Here is a 21,205-nt window from a genome sequence, read left to right as displayed (position 1 = left end):
ACATTTTGTTTTGTGTTACTCAACATTGGAATGTCAGTGAATAACCAACTGTGGTGAAGGGAAGGTATGGAAGATAAAAGAGAGGGCACATAAGCAGTTGTTCGGACATCCCCAGGTCATATATTCCACCTGCTTTTCCTTGGTGAGGTAGTTATCTTTACGCCCCCACTCCCCCAATCCCTCTCATTGACCTCACCCTAACCCTACACAGACCCCCGGCTTACTCATCTGACCAGCACCAGCTGCCTTAGGCTTCATACAGCCAATATGCTATAATCTGATATGCATAATATACAGACCGCATTTATCGAAAAGATGTGCTCCATTTTGCGGTTCTGACCGATGTTATTCTTACACGTCTTCACAGTCCGTTTGAAAAAACTATGTTCCTTTGTTTCAATTTTCCCTTGACATTTTCTATGATTTTCTTACAAACTATTCAGGTAATTGTTAAAGAATAATGGAAATGGTCTAATTTATCTGGGGCTTAAATCTTGAAGCTCCCCATGACCTTGTGCTGGGGTTTAAAAGTCAGACAGATTGCATTTTATGTCACAGTGGGCTAAGCCATTACATTGCCACATATAAAGCTAATTGTGGTAAAAGCATTTTAATTGTTCTTTTGCTTCCTGTAATTATTGTTTGAATATCACGTTCCATGTACGTTTTTAGATGATAACTCCTAAGGTGAGGCATTGTTTCCTGTGAGAGGCATAATACAGGAGCAGGAGAAAAAAATCTAAGGAATATACAGTAAAATCATACTTAGCTACCTTCCAATTACCATAATGACTAATGCCACAGCAGCCCACCTTTACTATTTAAGAGAGCTGAGACAAATTACTTCCTAATGCAAACTGACAAAGCACCTTCTCTCTCTCTCCCTTTTGTTCCCCATGCTCTCTTTCCTCTCTCTCTTTATCTGTCTCTATCTCTTATTTTATTCTCTCCGTCTTATTGTCTTTCTGTTTCTTTTTTCTCATTCTCTATGTATGTCTGTGCAGACGGTGTTGATCTCGAGGATGATCCTTCCTGTTCTTGGCCTGCATCATCTCCGTCCAGTAAAGACCAGACTTCCCCGGGCCACTGCGAAGACTATGATTTTGGTGAGGATGAAGGGGTCGCAGGTCTACCATACCCTTGCCAGTTTTGTGATAAGTCCTTCAGCCGTCTGAGCTTCCTTAAGCGCCACGAGCAAAGCCACGGCGACAAGCTCCCCTTTAGCTGCACCTTCTGCAGCCGACTTTTCAAGCACAAGCGTAGCCGCGACCGTCACGTAAAGCTACACACCGGCGACAAGAAATACCACTGTGGCGAGTGCGACTCGGCCTTCTCACGCAGTGACCACCTCAAGATCCACATGAAGACTCACGCCTCCAACAAGCCCCACAAGTGTCCTGTGTGCCGCCGGGGCTTCCTCTCCTCCAGCTCCCTCCACGGTCACATGCAGGTCCACGAGAGGGGCAAAGATGGTGGCGCAGTGGGGCCAGGTGCGGGCCTCTCCAGGGAGGAGTGGAAGCTCAAGGAGACGAGGAAGTGCAGCCGCTGCGAGGAGGGCTTCGACGTCCCCGAGGAGTTGCAGAGGCACATCGCCGAGTGCCACCCTGAGTGCTCTCCTTCAGAGGACGGGGGCATGGGTGGCGCTCTGCAGTGCATCTACTGCCATGAGCCCTTCAGTGATGAGGGCGTCCTGCTGACGCACATCGACCAGGCCCACAGCCGTGATCGCAAAGGTCACAACTGCGCTGTGTGTTCTGAGCACTTCCTCTCCGTGGAGGACCTCTATGCCCACATGGACGTCCACCAGCTCCCCGAGTCCAGCAACCACAGTAACAGCCCGTCTCTGCTCACTGTGGGCTACACCTCTGTATCCAGCACCACCCCAGATTCCAACCTCTCCGTGGACAGCTCCACCATGGTGGAGGCCGCTCCGCCCGTTCCCAAGACCCGGGGTAGGAGGAAGAGGGCCGCGCAGCACACCTCACACGAAGTCGGGAGCCGCTCCTCCAAACAGCCCAAGATCTCCTACAGCTGCATCTACTGCAACAAGCAGGTGTTTTCTAGTCTGGCCGTACTTCAGATACACCTGCGGACCATGCACCTGGATAAACCCGAGCAGGCACACACCTGTCAATTCTGCTTAGAGGTGATGCCCTCTCTGTTTAACCTGAACGAACACCTGAAGCAGGTGCACAATGCTGAGGACAATGTGGCTCTGTTGGCCAGCCTGCCCGATGCCCTGCTCCAGTGTAACTTCTGCACAGAGGTGCTGAGCGACCTCAATGCTCTTCAAGAACACATCCGCTGCTCCCATGGCTTCCCAAGCCCAGTGGCCAAGGAGAGCAATGCCTTCTTTTGTCCCCAGTGCTTCTTGGGGTTCTTGACCGAGGCCAGTCTGGAGGAGCACGTCCGTCAGACCCACTGCGATGGGGGCAGTCTGCGTTTTGACTCCCCTCTGGCAGTGACCCCCAAAGAGCCCATTGTGGAGGTGTATTCCTGCTCCTACTGCACCAACTCACCCATCTTCAACAGTGTTCTGAAGCTGAACAAACACATCAAAGAAAACCACAAGAACATTCCGCTAGCATTGAACTACATCAACAATGGGAAGAAGTCTCTGCGGACCCTCAGCCCCTCCTCACCTATATCGATTGATCAATCGTTCCTTCATAGCTCCTCCTCTCGCAGCAATCGTGGGACTAGCGAGTTCATCTGCAACCAGTGTGGGGCCAAGTACACCAGCCTGGACCTTTTCCAAACCCATCTGAAGACTCACCTGGATGGCATGCAACCCCAGCTCACCTGCCCCCAGTGCAACAAGGACTTCCCTAACCAAGAGTCACTGCTGAAGCATGTGACAGTTCACTTCACCATCACCTCCACCTACTACATCTGCGAGAGCTGTGACAAGCAGTTCACCTCAGTGGATGACTTGCAGAAACACCTGTTAGACATGCACACGTTTGTGTTTTTCCGCTGCACCCTCTGCCAGGAAGTGTTTGACTCCAAGGTATCCACCCAGCTCCACCTGGCCGTCAAGCACAGCAATGAGAAAAAGGTATACCGCTGCACCTCCTGCAACTGGGACTTCAGACAGGAGGCTGACCTGCAACTGCACGTCAAGCACAGCCACCTGGAGAACCAGGGGCGGGCCCACCGCTGCATCTTCTGCGGGGAGTCCTTCGGCACAGAGGTGGAGCTACAGTGCCATATTACCACACACAGCAAGAAGTATAACTGCCGCTTCTGCAGCAAGGCTTTTCATGCCATCGTACTTCTGGAGAAACACCTTAGGGAGAAACACTGTGTGTTCGAGGGCAAGGCCCAAAACTGTGGCGCCAATGGTTCCACGGCCGGGGGAGTGGATCATCACCCAGTGGCCAAGGATGACGCAGAGCTACAGGGCCTTCTGACCAACAGCCACGGTGCAGGAGCGGTCGGATCAGGTGCCGTACTTGAGTCCCCAGACAACCACGATGGGAGTGAGGAGGAAGTGGACACTGCTGACCCCTTGTTCGGTTGTGATATCTGCGGGGCCTCGTACACCATGGACTCCCTCCTCACCAACCATCAGCTCCGAGACCACAACATCCGTCCGGGTGAGAGTGCCATGGCGAAGAGGAAGTCGGACATGATCAAGGGCACCCACAAGTGTAACGTCTGCCAACGCACTTTCTTCTCAGAAGCAGGTCTGAGGGAGCACATGCAGACCCACCTGGGCCCCGTCAAGCACTACATGTGTCCAATCTGTGGAGAGCGCTTTCCTTCGCTGCTCACACTCACGGAACACAAGGTAACCCACAGTAAGAGCCTGGACACAGGAAGCTGCCGCATCTGCAAGATGCCCCTGCAGAGTGAGGAAGACTTCATGGAGCACTGCCAGATGCACCCCGACCTGAGGAACTCTCTGACAGGCTTCCGCTGCGTTGTGTGCATGCAGACCGTCACCTCCACCCTGGAGCTAAAGATCCATGGAACCTTCCACATGCAGAAGACCGGCACTATGTCCACAAACCACCCCATCGGCCGCACCACAAATCTGGCCTCCCACCACAACCAGCATCACCACCAGCAACACCACCAGGCCAACCAGAAGCTCTTCAAGTGCGCCTCGTGCCTGAAGGAGTTCCGCTCTAAATCGGACCTGGTGAAGCTGGACATAAATGGGCTTCCATATGGGTTGTGTGCTGCGTGTGTCAGCGCCGCCGGCTCCAAGAGCTCCAGCCCCACGGTGATGAATGGAGCAAGGCAGCCACAGCAGGGAGGCGGAGGTGCCACAACCCCGGCAATGCCTGTAGCAGCGTGGACCTCTCAGATGGAGAGTCTCAGCCCCGGGGAGGGGAAAGGCAAGCCGGCCCATTCGTCGTCATCGTCCTCCTCATCGATCTCCTCGAGTGCTACCAAGACGCGGTGCACCAGCTGCAATGTGAAGTTTGAGTCAGAGGCAGAGCTGCAGAACCACATCCAGACGGTGCACAGGGAGCAGGGAGGGGACAGCAACAGTGGACAGCTCAGGACCCCGCAGGTCTCCCCTATGCCCAGGACCAGCCCTTCACAGACTGAGGAGGTAAGCGATTTCAATGGAGATTAACAAACAGATTCAGTATAATTCGAGACTTTTAGAGGTTATTCTTAGGAAAGGATTCATTGTCCATGATTTTCAGTCCAGGAATTATCTTAATCTGTTTTTGGGAAACCAGGTGGCAGATGTCCTATAAATTTGAGCATCGTGCCAGTAACTGGAAGATTGCTAGATCAAATCTCATAGCCTGCAAATATGGAAAATAATATCTCATTATTTTTGCCCTGAGAAAGGCAGTTAACCCAAATTGTGTAGCAGCTCCACTCTCCAATCGGATGTGGTGTACAAACCAATACATAAAAAAGCATCCGAGTTATTTTGTTTCCAGTTGTCATTTTCAAATATCCAGCCGAAGATGTGCTCAAAGAATCCGGTGAGTTCTCAGCAAGAATGTGATGTGGCCGTGCTCTGAAACCCTTTGTCCTTGTGTTGTCTCTTCCTCTTGGTATCTTGTTCAGAAGAAGACCTACCAGTGCATCAAGTGTCAGATGGTGTTCTACAGTGAATGGGACATCCAGGTCCATGTGGCCAACCACATGCTAGGTAAGAGAGGTGACTCGGTTGTGCTTTTCTTTCTGTGTGTATGGTCTTGTTTTGAGGTGCTGTCCATGCAGTGTAGCAATCCAACGTAATATCTGTGCAATACAGTATTTAGTTATTCAAGATATTTCAACATTTACATTTAATTTTGGTAATTGATCAGATGCTCTTGTACATATCATTATTTCACATTTGGCTTTTAATCCTAAACATTTTCCCCATAGTGTAATATAAAATGTACACTTTATTCTAATTAATAAGTCACTGACTAAAGACTATTCAATCCTCTGTGTTAAAACCATTTGAACTGACAATGACAGTGTAAGCTAACCTCATCGAACAAAGCTCTATATTAAATATCAAATGTTACTCTACTCATTACTATTCTGAGGGCTTGATTCTAACACAAAGAGCATACACTCTCCTGTTCTGTAATTCTCAAATGTCTTTACTTTTGGCTTTCATTTGTATGCAAGCAGAATAATTTGCAGAGAATACACAATTCAAAACCCAAGCTTCTTTCGTTCGTGCCTGCAGTAAGTAGGCGTCTGAATTCCAGTCTCACCTTCCTTTATTCATTCATTTATTCAGCTAGTTTGGCGGCTCTTTCATTACACTGCATTATCTGTTGTCTTCAGTGGGAGAGAGACTCATTGATCTGGAACCAAACCGCCTTTCTGTTTGGGACGCGCTCCTAGGCGCAGGTGAATTTAAACACTGTGGGCAATTCTATCAGGACCAATGGGCAATTCTATCAGGAACACACTGTTTGTGCATAAACAATCACAGGAATGTGATTTGTGAATTTGATGGTGTTCTGTGTGTGTGTGTGTGCATGCATGCAAGCATGTGTCCATGAAGACTCTGCTATCGCTAGTAATGCATTTTTGGCAGGTTAGCATGATACACGCTGGGTTAGTACAAAACAAATAGCTTTCAAAAATAATGGATGGACAATTGATTTGTTGTGGATGAACTACATATTTTGACTTAATTCAGGCAAAAATACAAATGTGTAACAGATCAAAATGAAATATGTTTTATTGGAATGCGCTTTATTAAAGATTTTTATGTAGATCAAATGGATACAGATATAAACCATAAAGACCAAGTAATTCCCAATAGTTTTGCTATTAATCTGACATTGTTCGGAGCTGACTTCGGTTGATTGAGGCATTTCTCTGCATTTCTTCTCCGACAATGGCAGGGTTAAACCTGGAGCTGGCTGTAATTACCGCAAAGCTCATTTAGGCCAGAAAACCCAGGAAAAAAACCCACCCGTCCTCATTTGGAAAAAGCTCTAAATACCTTCTCTCTCCCCCTGAAAAAGGGACACCTTCTCCTTTTAATGGCCATCTGCACAGGAGAGGGGAAACGGGGGGCTGGGGTCATCTCCGCTCAGCTGTCAGTGTTATTAGCGTAGGTAATGGAGCAGGGTCTGGATTCATAGGGGTGTTGTTTTCAATCCGTGCCCCCGTCCATTCCTGCCCTTCTCCGCACCGGTGTCGCTTCACACTGATAACTCTATATATAGGGATGTGGCGTGACATAACGCTATCGCTAAGTGTATGAAACAACAGAACCCGAGAAGTGTCTCACCAACCGAGACAAGTCCATCTCAGCTGTCTGTCTTTGTAATACAATAGCCTCCGACCGTAAGCCAAATGCACTCGGCCTTCTTCCTATCCTAACCAAAGAGCCAGCTAGTTGGTATCCTCCTCATTTGTATGTCTGCCAGCACATTTTGATGGATTGATATTATGCTCGGATGACGACGGACAGAACTCCAATCCTCCGACAGACAGAAATCACAGCTCTGGTGCGTTGCTGCTCAACATTTAGCATGATAATTGGGGGAAGAGGGAGGGAGGAAGGTGGCTGTGAATGCAGGAGGAGTACACACTGCAAAACCAGACCTAGCCTGGTCAAACCAGACTGAACCCTGTGTTCACAATGTTGACTCTGTGTTCAATCTGGTTTAACCAGGCTGGCCAAGCCCTGGAAACAGCCCCACGTGTCTTAAGATGGAGGCTGCAGCCTGCTAGGGCCCAGATGGATCAGTACACACTTGCTGTACAGCTGGTCGCTCTGTTTGGGGACCTGGTGTGATACTCCTATGGAGAAAAAAATGATATCGCCATCATCCAAGGAGCAATTTAATAGCAGGCCAGAAGACAGCTGGCCACTCTTTAGTTTAGAGTTTTTTTGGCATGGCGCACTTATAGAATTGAGGGTGTCCGATTCATCTCCAGAGACAAACAGATTTATACTGCTTTCAGCTGTTGTGGTCATTGACTATCAAATCCTTTATTTGCCTCTTTGTGTAGGATGTTGATTTAGGCATTCCATTTGTAACAGTCATCGTCTGTTTGTCTTGTGTGAGACAAAACACTTACTGATGGTCATTTTTTTCCTCAAGTTATTGTTTATTTTGAACTGTTTGCCTTTTAAGCTCTTTCGTATGTCGGTTAAGCCTGTAGGGTTTTAACCAGCAGGCCATCGACTCTCACAAAGCTTCACTTTGACCCCACCGTGAACTCTTGACATTTGGAAAGTCATGGGGGGGTGACTTTGGACCAGTTTATCCGACTGTTCCAAGTATCCTTCTATGGATTAAGCATGCTTAACGGGTGAAAAGGGGTCTCACATTTTACGTTTTTTCACTCTGATTCTATAATTTTGCTCTGATCCAGTCCGAGCGGCTTCTCAAGCCAAGGTGGCACGGCTTAGAAGGACAATCACAAACAAACAAACCCTGGGCGGCATGTGCAGCACATTCCAGAAAGTGGTTTTTGGGGTCACCTCTACCCGTTTTTGGGCTGGTGACAGGACAACGCTGAGCCTGCAGCCAAGTCAGGGAGGAGCCTTCTCCCTCTCACAGAGCGGAGCCGGTGGCCTGGTCGGCCCGGGCGGAGGGGGGTAGGGGGCATGGGAGTGGTGGGGGACGGGGTTTGGGGGCGGTGTGGGAGAGGCACATTTGCTGTACAGCTGGCCGCGCTGTGTGAAGCAGAGCACTGTGGGCCGTTAGAGAGGAGGGTGAGGCGGGTGAGGCCTCCAGCCCTCATCCAGTTTCAACCTCTCTAGTATCACTCACTCCCTGACCCTCCCTGAATCAGTTTTTTCAAACCAACCACCAATCTGGCAACCCCTTTCCGTTTTTGCCTTGCGAGTGGTGGAAGAAAGCAGTCTGTGTAGCTGTTTTTGGTGGCTAAAAAGGCTTGTTTAGTTGCTTTTTAAAGGTTCTGCCAATTGCCCCTGACACACATCCTCCGTTTTGGTTCCCTGGAGCAGCTCGGGAAGTGGTGTGTTGATTACGCTGTCTATTCTTCACTGGTGGCAACACACTCACTCACTTACTCCTCCATTACAAGACATTCCTTCTCATGGTGCATAAAGATATGTGATGCTTTTAGTGTTGGGTTTGTGGCCAGTTTCCTGGCCCGAATTCCTCCTCAATTTGCTTTTGATTACTACAGGACAGTATAGCAGCGAAACATATGCTTCCTGTGCTCTGGAACTCATAAGGCACATACACATGTAATCTGTTAACAAACATGGCGGAGGGAGCTTCTCATTTCACTCCTCCGGGGGCTGGATCAGACTGTAAAACCCAATAGTCAACACGGCACACCAGATCAACAGGAACCGAATCAATGTTATGAAATAAATAAGAGAACAGAGCCGGCTCCCTCCGACCAGCCCAGACCAGCCATTGGAAACAAAAGGAAGCCATGCGTACTGTGTGCCGATTGAATGTGTGTGATTTTCTAGCCTGCTTTTTTATTAATTGGTGATTAATAATAACGCCTCTCCGTTCGTTAGCGCAGTCACCTCCTGCGCAGCCGAGTGTGCTGCTGCTAATATGCAATTACGCGCACCTTCCTTCCCATTACATTATACCTCCCTGCCTGAATAATGTGGAGTCCATGAGAAGAATAAAGAAACAGACTGCAAAAAAAAGGATTTCATTTCAACACATTTAATTGCACCGGTTTTACCTGACTAAATTGTAGCTACTTCCTTTTAAGAGTTCTCAAACTCAGAGGGAAAAAAAAGGGTTTACGGCATCGCAATTAATGTAGCCTTCCTAGAAAGGTATTTCTGTTGTAATGCTAAGGTACAGTAATTGACATCACCATTGGAATGGTTGGTTGCTAGGCCACCTGGTCCTTATCTATAGATTTTCTTGACATTTCCCCACACCTCACAGAATACACCAATGTGTGAGAATTTTTTTTTGCTGCTCCCCCAGTTCATACTGTTTGTTTGCACAAGCTTTTGAGGCGAAGAACGTCTGGACTGTTGTGACTGGCAGACTGGTGTCATGTCACCATGGTGATTTTATGTAGCCAAATCCATCTGAGATACGGTTTTAATACACTGTTGTTATCAGCCACATATGAAACCAACATAATCGGTTTTTTTTCATGTACATTTTTTGGGTGCTTTCCTTTAAAATAATATTACCTTTCATTAAGTAACCTAATGGCTAATTTGGCTGGTGTGGCTCAAGTCCAGCTACCACACAAGACAATTGGGTTTCTCTGCTGATTGGTAATGTGCTTGAGGTGGACGGCTCATCCTTCCTGTTCTTCCAGTCCTTTATGTTTTATTTATATACAGGAGGAATCTCCTTTAGAGTGTTAATGCTAACCCTTGTTTCTGAAATGCTCCATAAATACTGGATGATCAGAATTAACCTCTATGTCCCTGTTCTTCCCTGGAGGTTCTGGGATGTCACTGTGGACCTCAGAGCATGTGCAGTGCGGCCCTGCATGCTCCGAGGGGGTTGCTAAGCAGACAGACAGGGAGGCGGCTTAAGAGACCAGTGCAAACAGACAGCTCTGCCTTAGTAAAGGTCAACACTGCAAACCACACCTCTCAAATCCCAGACCGGCCTTGCAATAGTGTGACCCAGACTCTGAGCATGCCTGGAGAGAGATGCCTCCCTCTGGCCTGCGTGGGGAGAACTGCAGGTTCTAACCAACGCTGTGTTGTAAATGCCAAGTGGTGATGTAAGATAACTTTTTAGTCTGAATGCATTAGAAGAAAGCGTCACGGAGGCATGGCCGTATCATAAGCTAAGTTATGTGGCTAGTATCCAGCAACAAACAGCTATAGAGATGCGCCCCAAGGAATCCGCAAAGTTTTGGAACACTCTTTATGGCACGTACCGAGTGTTTCCAAAGTGCTGTGTAACGACTGACTGTTCTCATCGGCGCTCGGTGTGCGAACGACAGACATGGGATGCGAAGGGAGGGGAGGTGGTTGAGGCTGAGCCCCTCAAAAAGGCCCCCCCGGCGTCAAAGCCTTAATAATCATGTGAGCGGCACCGGACTTCATTACCCTCCTGTTCGACAGGCCGAGTGCCAGCCTGGATTGCTGGCTGGCTGTGGCAAGGTCAACGTCGGAGGGGGAAAAAAACCAGTTACTGTGTTACTCCGGAGCAGGAGCGGAGGAGAGGGGCTGCCATCTGTCAGCTCAGGCCTGCCATACCCGCAGAGCAAATGGACACGGGCGGCCAGAGGAGAGGCCACAGACGCCCATAGAGCGAAACCCACGGAGCATAACGCAGAGGCGTGGATGGACAGAGCCAGCCAAACGCAGAGCGGAGAGATGGACCATCGATGCCGCAGCTAAACACAGCGAGATTGCAGGGACAGTGGTGTGTAGATAGAGAAATAGAGCTAGCTGAAGTTGGAATCGGGTCCTGGGTGTTTATGCGTGTTTGTTTTTAGAATGAGCGCGCTATTGGGCTCTTGCTGTTATGAGTCCAGATGGCAAAGCATTGAACACAAACATGTTACAGTGTGTTGTTTGATTAGAGCCTTTCTTGACATGTTTGGTGTGTTTGATAAAGACGGGCTTTTCATGTCTTGGTCATTCATAGGGGGAGAGAGGGGGGTCACATTTCAAATTCCTAGCTGGCCTTCATAAAGCTCTTCTCTACGTTGATCGGGTGGTGTCATTCCCCTGTCTCATGCTATTTCCCAAATTGAATGTCAACAGACGCATCTTTTTGGCGTCGCAGAAGCCTCAGACGTTCAGTAGCAGTCAGTGCCGTGTTCTATTTTCTCCTTGCCTCTTCAGGTCGTACCGGACATTGGGTCTGTGGATGAAACAAGTGAGGCGTTTAGTCTAGCCCTCTCAGTGAAGACCTTTACGATGGCCTGTGGCCAGCATGGAGCAGAGTGGAGGAACCCTGTGGAATGTTCTATAGCTCTCTGTAATAGCCCTGTGTCCCATGTGATAGCAGCTCTGCTTGCTCCTTTGCAGTCAAAGGACCAGCAGTTCTCTCTTTTTTCTAAAGATTTCTTTTGTTTGACGTGTGAATTATTTTTTGTTTTTTTGTTTGACATACTGATCTAAGGATTATACTATAGGCTACAAACGAGTGCCATGATTCTTTAGATCAATACAAACTTAAGTATTTTGTTTCTTACAGGAGACTCTACTCACTTTAACTCTTAACCTTGTATAGAAGAAAATAAAAAGAATTCATCCCTCCACAACTCTTCCTCTCATCAGCTCCTCATCTTAGAAAGTTCCTCCTAGTTTCCTCCGGTTCCGTTCTCTCACTGCAGCCCCTCTGGCTTCGTCGTCAACACACTCCGGAACACTGAGAGAGAAGATGGTCCTGGGCGATTCCTTCCTCATTAATGGAACTCACACAGGAACTCACAGGATGAAAGCTGCATTTCATATTAAGCATTAATGTTGATATTTCAGTGCTAATACATTTACTTGATCCTGCTGAGGTGAAATTGTCAGAGTGGCACAGATTTAGTCTGTGTCATGGTTTTAATTGAGGGAATCCATTTCAACCTTGTTATGTGGATTATTATGTATGTGTTGCTTTACAACAATTGTTAGCATGCTGGTATTATGTAAGCGTTAACACACAAAAGACATGGGTTGACTTGGAATAACCCCACACTTCAGTGATGTGAGAAGGCATTGCCGTGAGACTAAATGAGACTAAATCGTCCCATTCTCAATATTTAAAAGCACCATATATATATAAATATATGTATAAATATATTTATATGTATACCCTTTCAGTCCACCACTGATTTTATACACTCACCTAAAGGATTATTAGGAACACCTGTTCAATTTCTCATTAATGCAATTATCTAATCAACCAATCACATGGCAGTTGCTTCAATGCATTCAGGGGTGTGGTCCTGGTCAAGACAATCTCCTGAACTCCAAACTGAATGTCCGAATGGGGAGGAAAGGTGATTTAAGCAATTTTGAGCGTGGCATGGTTGTTGGTGCCAGACGGGCCGGTCTGAGTATTTCACAATCTGCTCAGTTACTGAGATTTTCACGCACAACCAATTCTAGGGTTTACAAAAAATGGTGTGAAAAGGGAAAAATATCCAGTATGCGGCAGTCTTGTGGGCGAAAATGCCTTGTTGATGCTAGAGGTCAGAGGAGAATTGGCCGACTGATTCAAGCTGATAGAAGAGCAACTTTGACTGAAACAACCACTCGTTACAACCGAGGTATGCAGCAAAGCATTTGTGAAGCCACAACACGCACAACCTTGAGGCTGGGCTACAACAGCAGAAGACCCCACCGGGTACCACTCATCTCCACTACAAATAGGAAAAAGAGGCTACAATTTGCACGAGCTCACCAAAATTGTTACCACTGTGCAGGCTGGTGGTGGTGGTGTAATGGTGTGGGGGATGTTTTCTTGGCACACTTTAGGCCCCTTAGTGCCAATTGGGCATCGTTTAAATGCCACGGCCTACCTGAGCATTGTTTCTGACCATGTCCATCCCTTTATAACCACCATGTACCCATCCTCTGATGGCTACTTCCAGCAGCATAATGCACCATGTCACAAAGCTCGAATCATTTCAAATTGGTTTCTTGAACATGACAATGAGTTCACTGTACTGAAATGGTCCCCACAGTCCCCAGATTTTTACCCAATAGAGCATCTTTGGGATGTGGTGGAACGGGAGCTTCGTGCCCTGGATGTGCATCCCACAAATCTCCATCAACTGCAAGATGCTATCCTATCAATATGGGCCAACATTTCTTAAGAATGCTTTCAGCACCTTGTTGAATCAATGCCACGTAGAATTAAGGCAGTTCTGAAGGCGAAAGGAGGTCAAACACAGTATTAGTATGGTGTTCCTAATAATCCTTTAGGTGAGTGTATATATATATAACCACTGCACCTTTTTCTTTCTTTTCCAAAAAAGTTGAAAAGGAAAGTTTTGAGTGAGGAACACATTTTTACCCTTCTGTTCCTCCACTTTTTTGGAAAGGAAAGAAAAAGGTGCAATGGTCTCTAAAGGTTTTCCAGAGATTTGTATATATATATATATATATATATATATATATATATATATATATATATATATATATATATATATATATATATATATATATATATATATGGATGTATGTATATATATATATATATATATATATGGATGTATGTATATATATATATATATATACTATCTCACAAAAGTGAGTACACCCCTCACATTTGTCTCAGGTGTCAATGGGGAGCAGGTGTGTTGAATTTGGTGTTATCGCTCTCACACTCCCTCATACTGGTCACAGGAAGTTCAACATGGCACCTCTTGGCAAATAACTCTCTGAGGATCTGAAAAAAAGAATTGTTGCTCTACATAAAAATGGCCTAGGCTATAAGAATATTGCCAAGACCCTGAAACTGAGCTGCAGCATGGTGGCCAAGACCATACAGCGTTTTAACAGGACAGGTTCCACTCAGAACAGGCCTCGCCATGGTCGACCAAAGAAGTTGAGTGCACATGCTCAGCGTCATATCCAGAGGTTGTTTTTGGGAAATAGACGTATGAGTGCTGCCACCATTGCTGCAGAGGTTGAAGGGGTGGGGGGTCAGCCTGTCAGTGCTCATACGCCACACACTGCATCAAATTGGTCTGCATGGCTGTCGTCACCAGAAGGAAGCCTCTTCTAAAGATGATGCACAAGAAAGCCCACAAACTGTTTGCTGAAGACAAGCAGACTAAGGACATGGATTACTGGAACCATGTCCTGTGGTCTGATGAGACCAAGATAAACTTATTTGGTTCAGTTTGTGTCAAGCGTGTGTGGCGGCAACCAGGTGAGGAGTACAAAGACAAGTGTGTCTTGCCTACAGTCAAGCATGGTGGTGGGAGTGTCATGGTCTGGGGCTGCATGAGTGCTGCCGGCACTGGGGAGCTACAGTTCATTGAGGGAACCTTGAATACCAACATGTACTGTGACATACTGAAGCAGAGCGTGATCCCATCCCTTCGGAGACTGGGCCGCAGGGCAGTATTCCAACATGATAACGACCCCAACCTCCAAGACGACCACTGCCTTGCTTAAGAAACTGAGTGTCAAGGTGATGGACTGGCCAAGAATTTCTCCAAACTTAAACCCTATTGAGCATCTTTGGGGCATCCTCAAATAGAAGGTGGAGGAGCACAAGGTTTCTAACATCCACCAGCTCTGTGAGGCTTTGAAGCTCTGGTGAACTCCATGCCCCAGAGGGTTAAGGCAGTGCTGGAAAATAATGGTGGCCACGCAAAATATTGACACTTTTGGCACTTTTGTGTGTGTGTATATATATACACACACACACGATCTAAATCAGGGGATTTAAAGAATGTATGAGACAGTCTGGATATTGTGTGACAATATCCATGAAATTCTTGCACTACAGACTATGCATCATTTAATACACAATTGCTCCATCTTCAAATGTTTTCTTTTGCTCCAATAAAGCAAGGCAGCTAGCTTTGTTAGTAAACACTTCTGAGATTTCTGTTTACAGAAATTAAAGGATATATAATGAAATTGTACAAAATAGAATTGCTTCTGATTACTGGGGACAGTGGCTGATAAAATGGGATTGTCTTCCACTGAAATTTCAGACCTGCTTCTTTCAATACACTAAAAACATAAAATGTCTCTGATAATCAAAAAACATTGACAGCATCAAATGATGAACTCTTTAAAAAGAAAATATTTTACAAACTGCAGTTGAATAGGCCAGTAATATGGGGTTCCAAGCTAATACTGGTAGACCTCAGATCAGACACTGGCTGGTAGAAATCCTCTTGACAGTAGAATGTTCTGACTTGTTCCTCTATTCATTCCATCTGGGTTCAGAGTGAACATTGTGGCGACGCGGCCCCTTTGTCTTTCCATTTGTCCCACCAGCGCCTTGAGACGCCAACCTTAAGCCACTCTCCATCTGATTAATCTTTAACGTTTATAATTACTAATTAAGTTAGTAAGAGACTTTTAATGTAGTCCTCCTTCAATGGGGAGCAGAGAGGACAACAGATAATTAGCTTCAATAATGAACGTGGATGAGACAGATAATGGCCTGTAATAGGTGAACAGTGACAGTTATATTAAATGAGGCGGGTGGAGGATATAGGCCAGTGACTATGAGGAGGTGGTGGCTTTGTGGATCTGGAAGCCATGGAAGGCGGTGGTTGAGTTGTGCCGTAAAATCCAGTACAGTGTCCATAAACAACATTCGAAGGAGGCGTTTTGAGAGAAAACTAGTTAATACCACTTTGTGGAGTGTACGCCGTGTTAGGTTGGCTCTTTTCCTGGTCTAATATATCCATCTTATTGTCTTTTGTTTGTGTACAGTCATAAAATGTTGATCATATGTGTCAAGTGTTTTTGATAGATGTTACGGTTGCAAAGACTATGTTCTTTAAGAAATGTCATTAGGCCGATAAGCCTGTCACTAATGTGCATTAGCATTGGTTGTCATTATCGTGGTGGCTGTGCTGTGAGCTATACTGCCCATTAAAGGAGCCATTTCATCTCTGTTTTTTACCTTAACGACGACAATGATGCTAACCTGGCACTTCCCACAAGGCGGCCCGCTTTGGGGAAGGTGCTTATGCCATAATGATTATTATCATTAAGAAGATATTAATGTGCTTAGTGTTTGTGACCCAGCTGCTTATCATGGTGGAGGGGAGAGGGGTCGGTGCCAAAATTGACTCTGCACTGGGGCCACAGGCCATCACCCACCTGTCCAGGGGCTGTTAGGGTCACCAAATGTCGCTGCTACAACCAAGACTTCTGATTGGACTAGTTTGTATTTTTATAAAAACTAGCTGTATCAGGCTACATTTTCTGTGTGTAGGTGTCGATGAAAGTCATGGATTTGTTTTTGCATTAAAAACTTACAGTATGTTTACACCATAATAAAAATGTAAGCAGATACATAGGTTGAAAAATGACCATGCTCTATAAATAATTAAAAAGTCAAATATTATATAGTACCAAACCCATTTCTTACATATCTTCCCCTTATGCGATATTGGCATACTTATTAATAATAAGTCTGTTATTCTGTTGTGAGGTGGAAATTATGTTTTCCCTTCAGAGATTTATTTCACGTAATTACACTGAGAATTTCCATGTTACCATTACCGCACACTGTTCTAACAGCGGAGCAGTAATACAGAATTTGTGGGGAGATTAGACTCCACCAGAATAGTTCAAATTATTTGTTTAATTTTGGGCGATATATTAAACATGAAAAAAACAGACAATGTGACATTACCATACAAGAGCTTCTTCATTCACCAAACGTCCACACTGACTGAGACTTAACTGTGTGAATGCCATAGTTGCAGTCACAGAGTAGTAGATCCTCTGACAACTGGGGGTCATGATTCACATAACGCCAAGGTCAGGGAGGGGTGGACAACTCTTACTCTGTTACCAGTAGCTCTGTACAGTGTGTTGTGGTTGTCACGGAGACAGTGTGTGTGTGTGTGTGTGTGTGTGTGTGTGTGTGTGCGTGTGAGGAGCTAGCTGTAGGCTGTCTGGCTCGCTCTCGTCCTTTCCCTGTTTCAAATTGCTGCTTCATTAGGACTTGGAAGAGAATCCCGTGGTTACATTTAATCAAACGAATCACTATGGCAGACTCACACAATCAATCACAATCCTTATCCAATATGTTGCATTCTGTAACTACCCTGCTGGCTTGGAGAAAAGTCAATTTCAACGCTCTCCCCCTTTCTCTTTTGACTGTTTTTCTGTGATATGCATTTTTGCTGTTGTTCCATTATGCATACAGGCAGAGTTTGCATTTAGTTGGTTTTCATATTGGTACCAAATGTATTATATAAAACACTTAAACTTATTGCATGCTAAAATATGCTCTATCCATAAAAATAAAATCAACTATTAATGCACATATTGAAATTAACCGTTGTTCTCCTCAGTACTTTTAAACGTGTTTCTCTGTCTCAATGTAGTGGTGAGTTCTAGGATTGCCTCGTAGTATATCTCCATGAAATTGTTTGCTTTTTCAGTTTGTCTCCCTGGATTTTCTAGTCACCCTATAGCAGTCCTTTAGCGCACACACGCACACACGTCAACAAACACACACACACACACACACACTCGCGTACAAACACACAGTAGGTTTCGTAGGGCCACGGCTGCCGTTCTTCCTTCCTCTCGCGGTGCTGTGCGGTCCCAGAGTGACTCCCCGGGCTCGGCTGCCAGTTGTTTGCCAGCGTCTCCGGGTGGAATTCATTCAAATTAAAGCGTCGGAATGAGGCCCGGGTCCCAGAATGCCTGGTCCCTCTCCTTCATCAGCATTCCGCCGATGAGAGTAATTAAAGCCGAAATTAATTCTGCTGTAAGCAGAGGAGCCACAGAATAACTGATATTAGAGGCTGGATGATGAATGCTTGGCATCAAGGGAGGTCTCCGGAGACAGAGGGGGAAATTCACAGATTTCTCTGTCTCTCTTTCCCTTTCTATCTATCCCGCTTCTCTCTCTGTCTTGTTCTCCTCCCTTTTTCTCAACAATTTTTCCTCTCGCATTCACTCTCTGTTTCAGGCTGTCTTTCTTTTTTCTGTCTGCGTTGGCCCTGACACATTTTCTCCCTGCTCTCTCTCTTTTCATCTCTTTCTCTATAAGTCACAGTGTTCCCTTTCTTTTTGTATTCCATGCTCATTCTTTGCCATTCCTTTTATCATCAGGATCACCGTTTTGTCATGACAAGGCTACGCGCATACCAGCCAGAATGTGGGGTTGGGATCCCATAGAGATCTCTTCATTAGGCTGCCTCTGCCAGCCCAGATGAAAAATAGATGTTATGTAGAGTCATTTCCTGGTCTCTTGGCATTGTGACATGACATTGTACCCTCTTAGCATTTGTCACCTTGAATGTTAGCGTATTCTGAAGCTGCATATGCTGGCAGTTTGTAACAGGTGATAATACCAGAGCCATAATGGAGAGTGTGTAGTGGTAACACTGTAGCCATGTTATTGTTAATGGTCAGATAGTGAAATTGCAGTGCTTCATTTGATTTTAGGTTTTTCTTTTGTTTATAAAACAATTACAATCCAGGTTATCATTTTTAGGCGTTGATAAGAAACAAAGGGATATTGCTTGGACCATGTAAATATAGAATATACCAAAGACAAAACTGCCCTCTCCTTAAAGATCTAATTGTCAAAACAGTCTGATATTGAAGCCAGACACTTTCCAGATGATGTGATATTCTAGCCAGTGTGATTCAATGATCCCCCACGTCCCCTGACACTTTATTTTTGGAATAGCATGTCTTTAGCAAGAGCAGTCACAAGACTGAAAGGCAAACAACAACACAGGCCTAGATTGAGCGAGGCTGTCAGCTCAGCATTGTGGATGATTTTAGAAACTCTTAGAATCAAATGAAACTGAACGAAAGGTTAGCCCTTGTGGGCTTTATGATAATGTAATATACATGGCTGCCATGGAATTTGCCAATGCATGTCTTTGCACTGTCTGACTCAGAGGGAGGAGTGAATGGTAATGACGCTGACCTCTGCCCTCTCTCTTAATCTATCCCTGGGTGTCGCACTAGAAAAGATAAACAATTGCTACTATATCCATCTTTGTTTTATGCTGTGCTCTCCAGTCTTAATACAAGCAGCATATGTGGTGTATATTGAAATACAGTATGTGTATGGCTCTGTGGCTTGCTGTGTTTCTGCTACTAATCATCGTACTGATTTTAATTGATTCTTTCAAGAATATCTTGGAATATTTTAGGGAAATCAGAAAAGAAGCTTGACTTGAATTCACTGTCCGCCATTAAGAATTAAAGTCCTAGTGTGGCTTGGCAGCAGACAGTGGAAACCCAGAGTGAAAGATTAGAATCCATAAGGGGGCCAAATGCAAAGATGGGACTGGGGCCCCTAGAGACTGTCTGAACCCACACACAGCGAAGGAGGCCAGGGTGGGGGGGGGGGGGGGGGTTGGAATGAAGCCGGCACTGGCCATGCCTAGTCCTGATTAGTCTTAAAGGGGCGGTGGTCCAATTGTTTCGCTTGGTTCTAGCTGCGTTTTGTCATTCTGTTGTCCTTGTTATACTAACTTTACTATTATTTGCTAGTGAAAAAAGTTCAGGCCACAGATGTGTTTTTCATCAGTTGTTCATCAGTCGCGGGCTACATTGCGTGTTATGAACCTCTCGTATATTTTTCCACATTCACTCCAACATACTCACTCTCTTTCTTCAGCTCTCTATTTGAAATGATACAGAAAAAAGTCATCATGAAGGCATTTATCTGAATTATTTAGTGATCTTGTCTTTTTATAGATCAGGGGTTTACCTATGCACCTTACTAAAAGCTTGCTCCCTAATGGTTTTTTAGAATGTTGGCCTACAATACAGGCTGAAAATGTTCAGTCAAAATATGTTAAGTACACAAACCTGTACAAGGAACTCTTATTCCTACTTTTACATAACACTATTAACTGTGCTTTATATATTCTGTATCAATGCCAGTTGAATATATTATCCCTTTCATAATAATTTGACCATTATGTGTTTTTATCTGAAAGGTATCCGAATGGCAGGCCAACTTTTTTCTGTTGCCAGATACAAACAACAGTCATGATGATTCTTTGGCATAACAATGACCTTAAAAACAATGACACTCCCATAACGTTGTCCTGTCCAATACCCCAGAACCCCCCCAAGAAACCTTATAGCAACTCATAGAGGAAAAGAGGGAGAGAAATCGATTCTTCTTTCCCCCTCCCTATCTCAGTCCTGGCTGAGTTACTGAAACAAGATGCTGCACTTAGGGGAGGTCTTTGGAGAGAGTGAAGAGGGATAGAGAGAGGAAGAAGTGAGGGAGAGAAGGGAGATGAGAAACACTTTTAGGGACATGGGTGCCATTTAGACTTGGACCGTCTCCTTACAAAAAGCCACTAAAAGCAGTGAATGATGGTCTTCCGGAGAGCCCTGTGAGGGAGCCAGTGGTTTGGTTTAGCCTCCTGGTGTGGTTAAGTCAATATAGAACAAACACTCAGGTTTGAGGTCAAGCCAAGATCATTCAAATCAGTGTCCTTCCCACCCCTGAATGTCTTGAATTCCAGCGCGGTAATGCGAAGAGTGAGACGTCATCAGCCTTTCAGTCTACTGGTCAACGCGTCTCCATTGACTATCGCTGCAGCCAGCTGTTGATCCCAGTATATCAGGGCCATAGTTCTCCTCTGATTACACACCTGGTGCCTGCAGTTGGCAGTCCAAGACCTACGTTTCCTGAAAGGTATTTGTCCGTAAACGTGACCGTTGTTCGTAAGTCCAGATCCAGTTACCTCATCCTGGTATCCAGTGACGTGAGTTGCGTGGGTTCCGGCCTGCTGACTACATCACGTTGTCATTCTACAGCTGTACCACCCTAACGTCAACCGGTTGTTCTGTGGTTTAACGTCCACAACCACGCCACCGGTTTATCAACTGATACAGTGCGGATGACAAAATGAATGGAGCTCATTTGGTAGAGACAACGTGGCGCTTAAGGGACCCAATCCCTGTAAGTGCCATTAGTTGGAGATTGCCGTTCACATATTCCAGTGGTTTGATTAATTACTGTCTCTCATGTGCTTCCGTAAAGGCCCAATGAAATATGGCTGGCAAATTGCATTATGTTCCTGTATCCTGTTATGTAAAAGCAGTTTAATTATTGACACATGTTTTGCCACCTGGCAGGGGGAAATGAGATGCTTGGACGAGAGTAGGAATTGTCCATTGGATGTTATAGGATAG

The 21,205-nt window shown here is 45.6% G+C and overlaps 1 protein-coding gene across 10 annotated transcripts in view; it reads left to right on the top strand.

Moving 5' to 3' along the window:
- Positions 1–21,205, top strand: part of LOC105018876 (zinc finger protein 521) — a 110,700-nt gene that overhangs the window by 50,218 nt on the left and 39,277 nt on the right. For 8 of the 10 annotated variants that reach the window (XR_002196622.2, XM_013132375.3, XM_020045339.2 and 5 more), the window contains 2 exons: positions 1,005–4,567; positions 5,041–5,125. Coding sequence is in view for 9 of the 10 variants with exons in the window: in XM_010884689.4 (XP_010882991.1) it covers positions 1,005–4,567; positions 5,041–5,125 (3,648 nt within the window). In the remaining variant the exon portion in view is untranslated. Of the gene's footprint in view, positions 1–1,004; positions 4,568–5,040; positions 5,126–9,848; positions 10,047–21,205 lie in introns of those variants that run through there. The other 2 variants (XM_034290120.1, XM_010884681.4) reach the window with 2 other exon arrangements.

Source organism: Esox lucius, chromosome 3, assembly GCF_011004845.1.
Source record: "Esox lucius isolate fEsoLuc1 chromosome 3, fEsoLuc1.pri, whole genome shotgun sequence".
Classification (NCBI taxonomy): Eukaryota; Metazoa; Chordata; class Actinopteri; order Esociformes; family Esocidae; genus Esox; species Esox lucius.
This window is presented reverse-complemented; position numbering and strand designations above follow the sequence as displayed.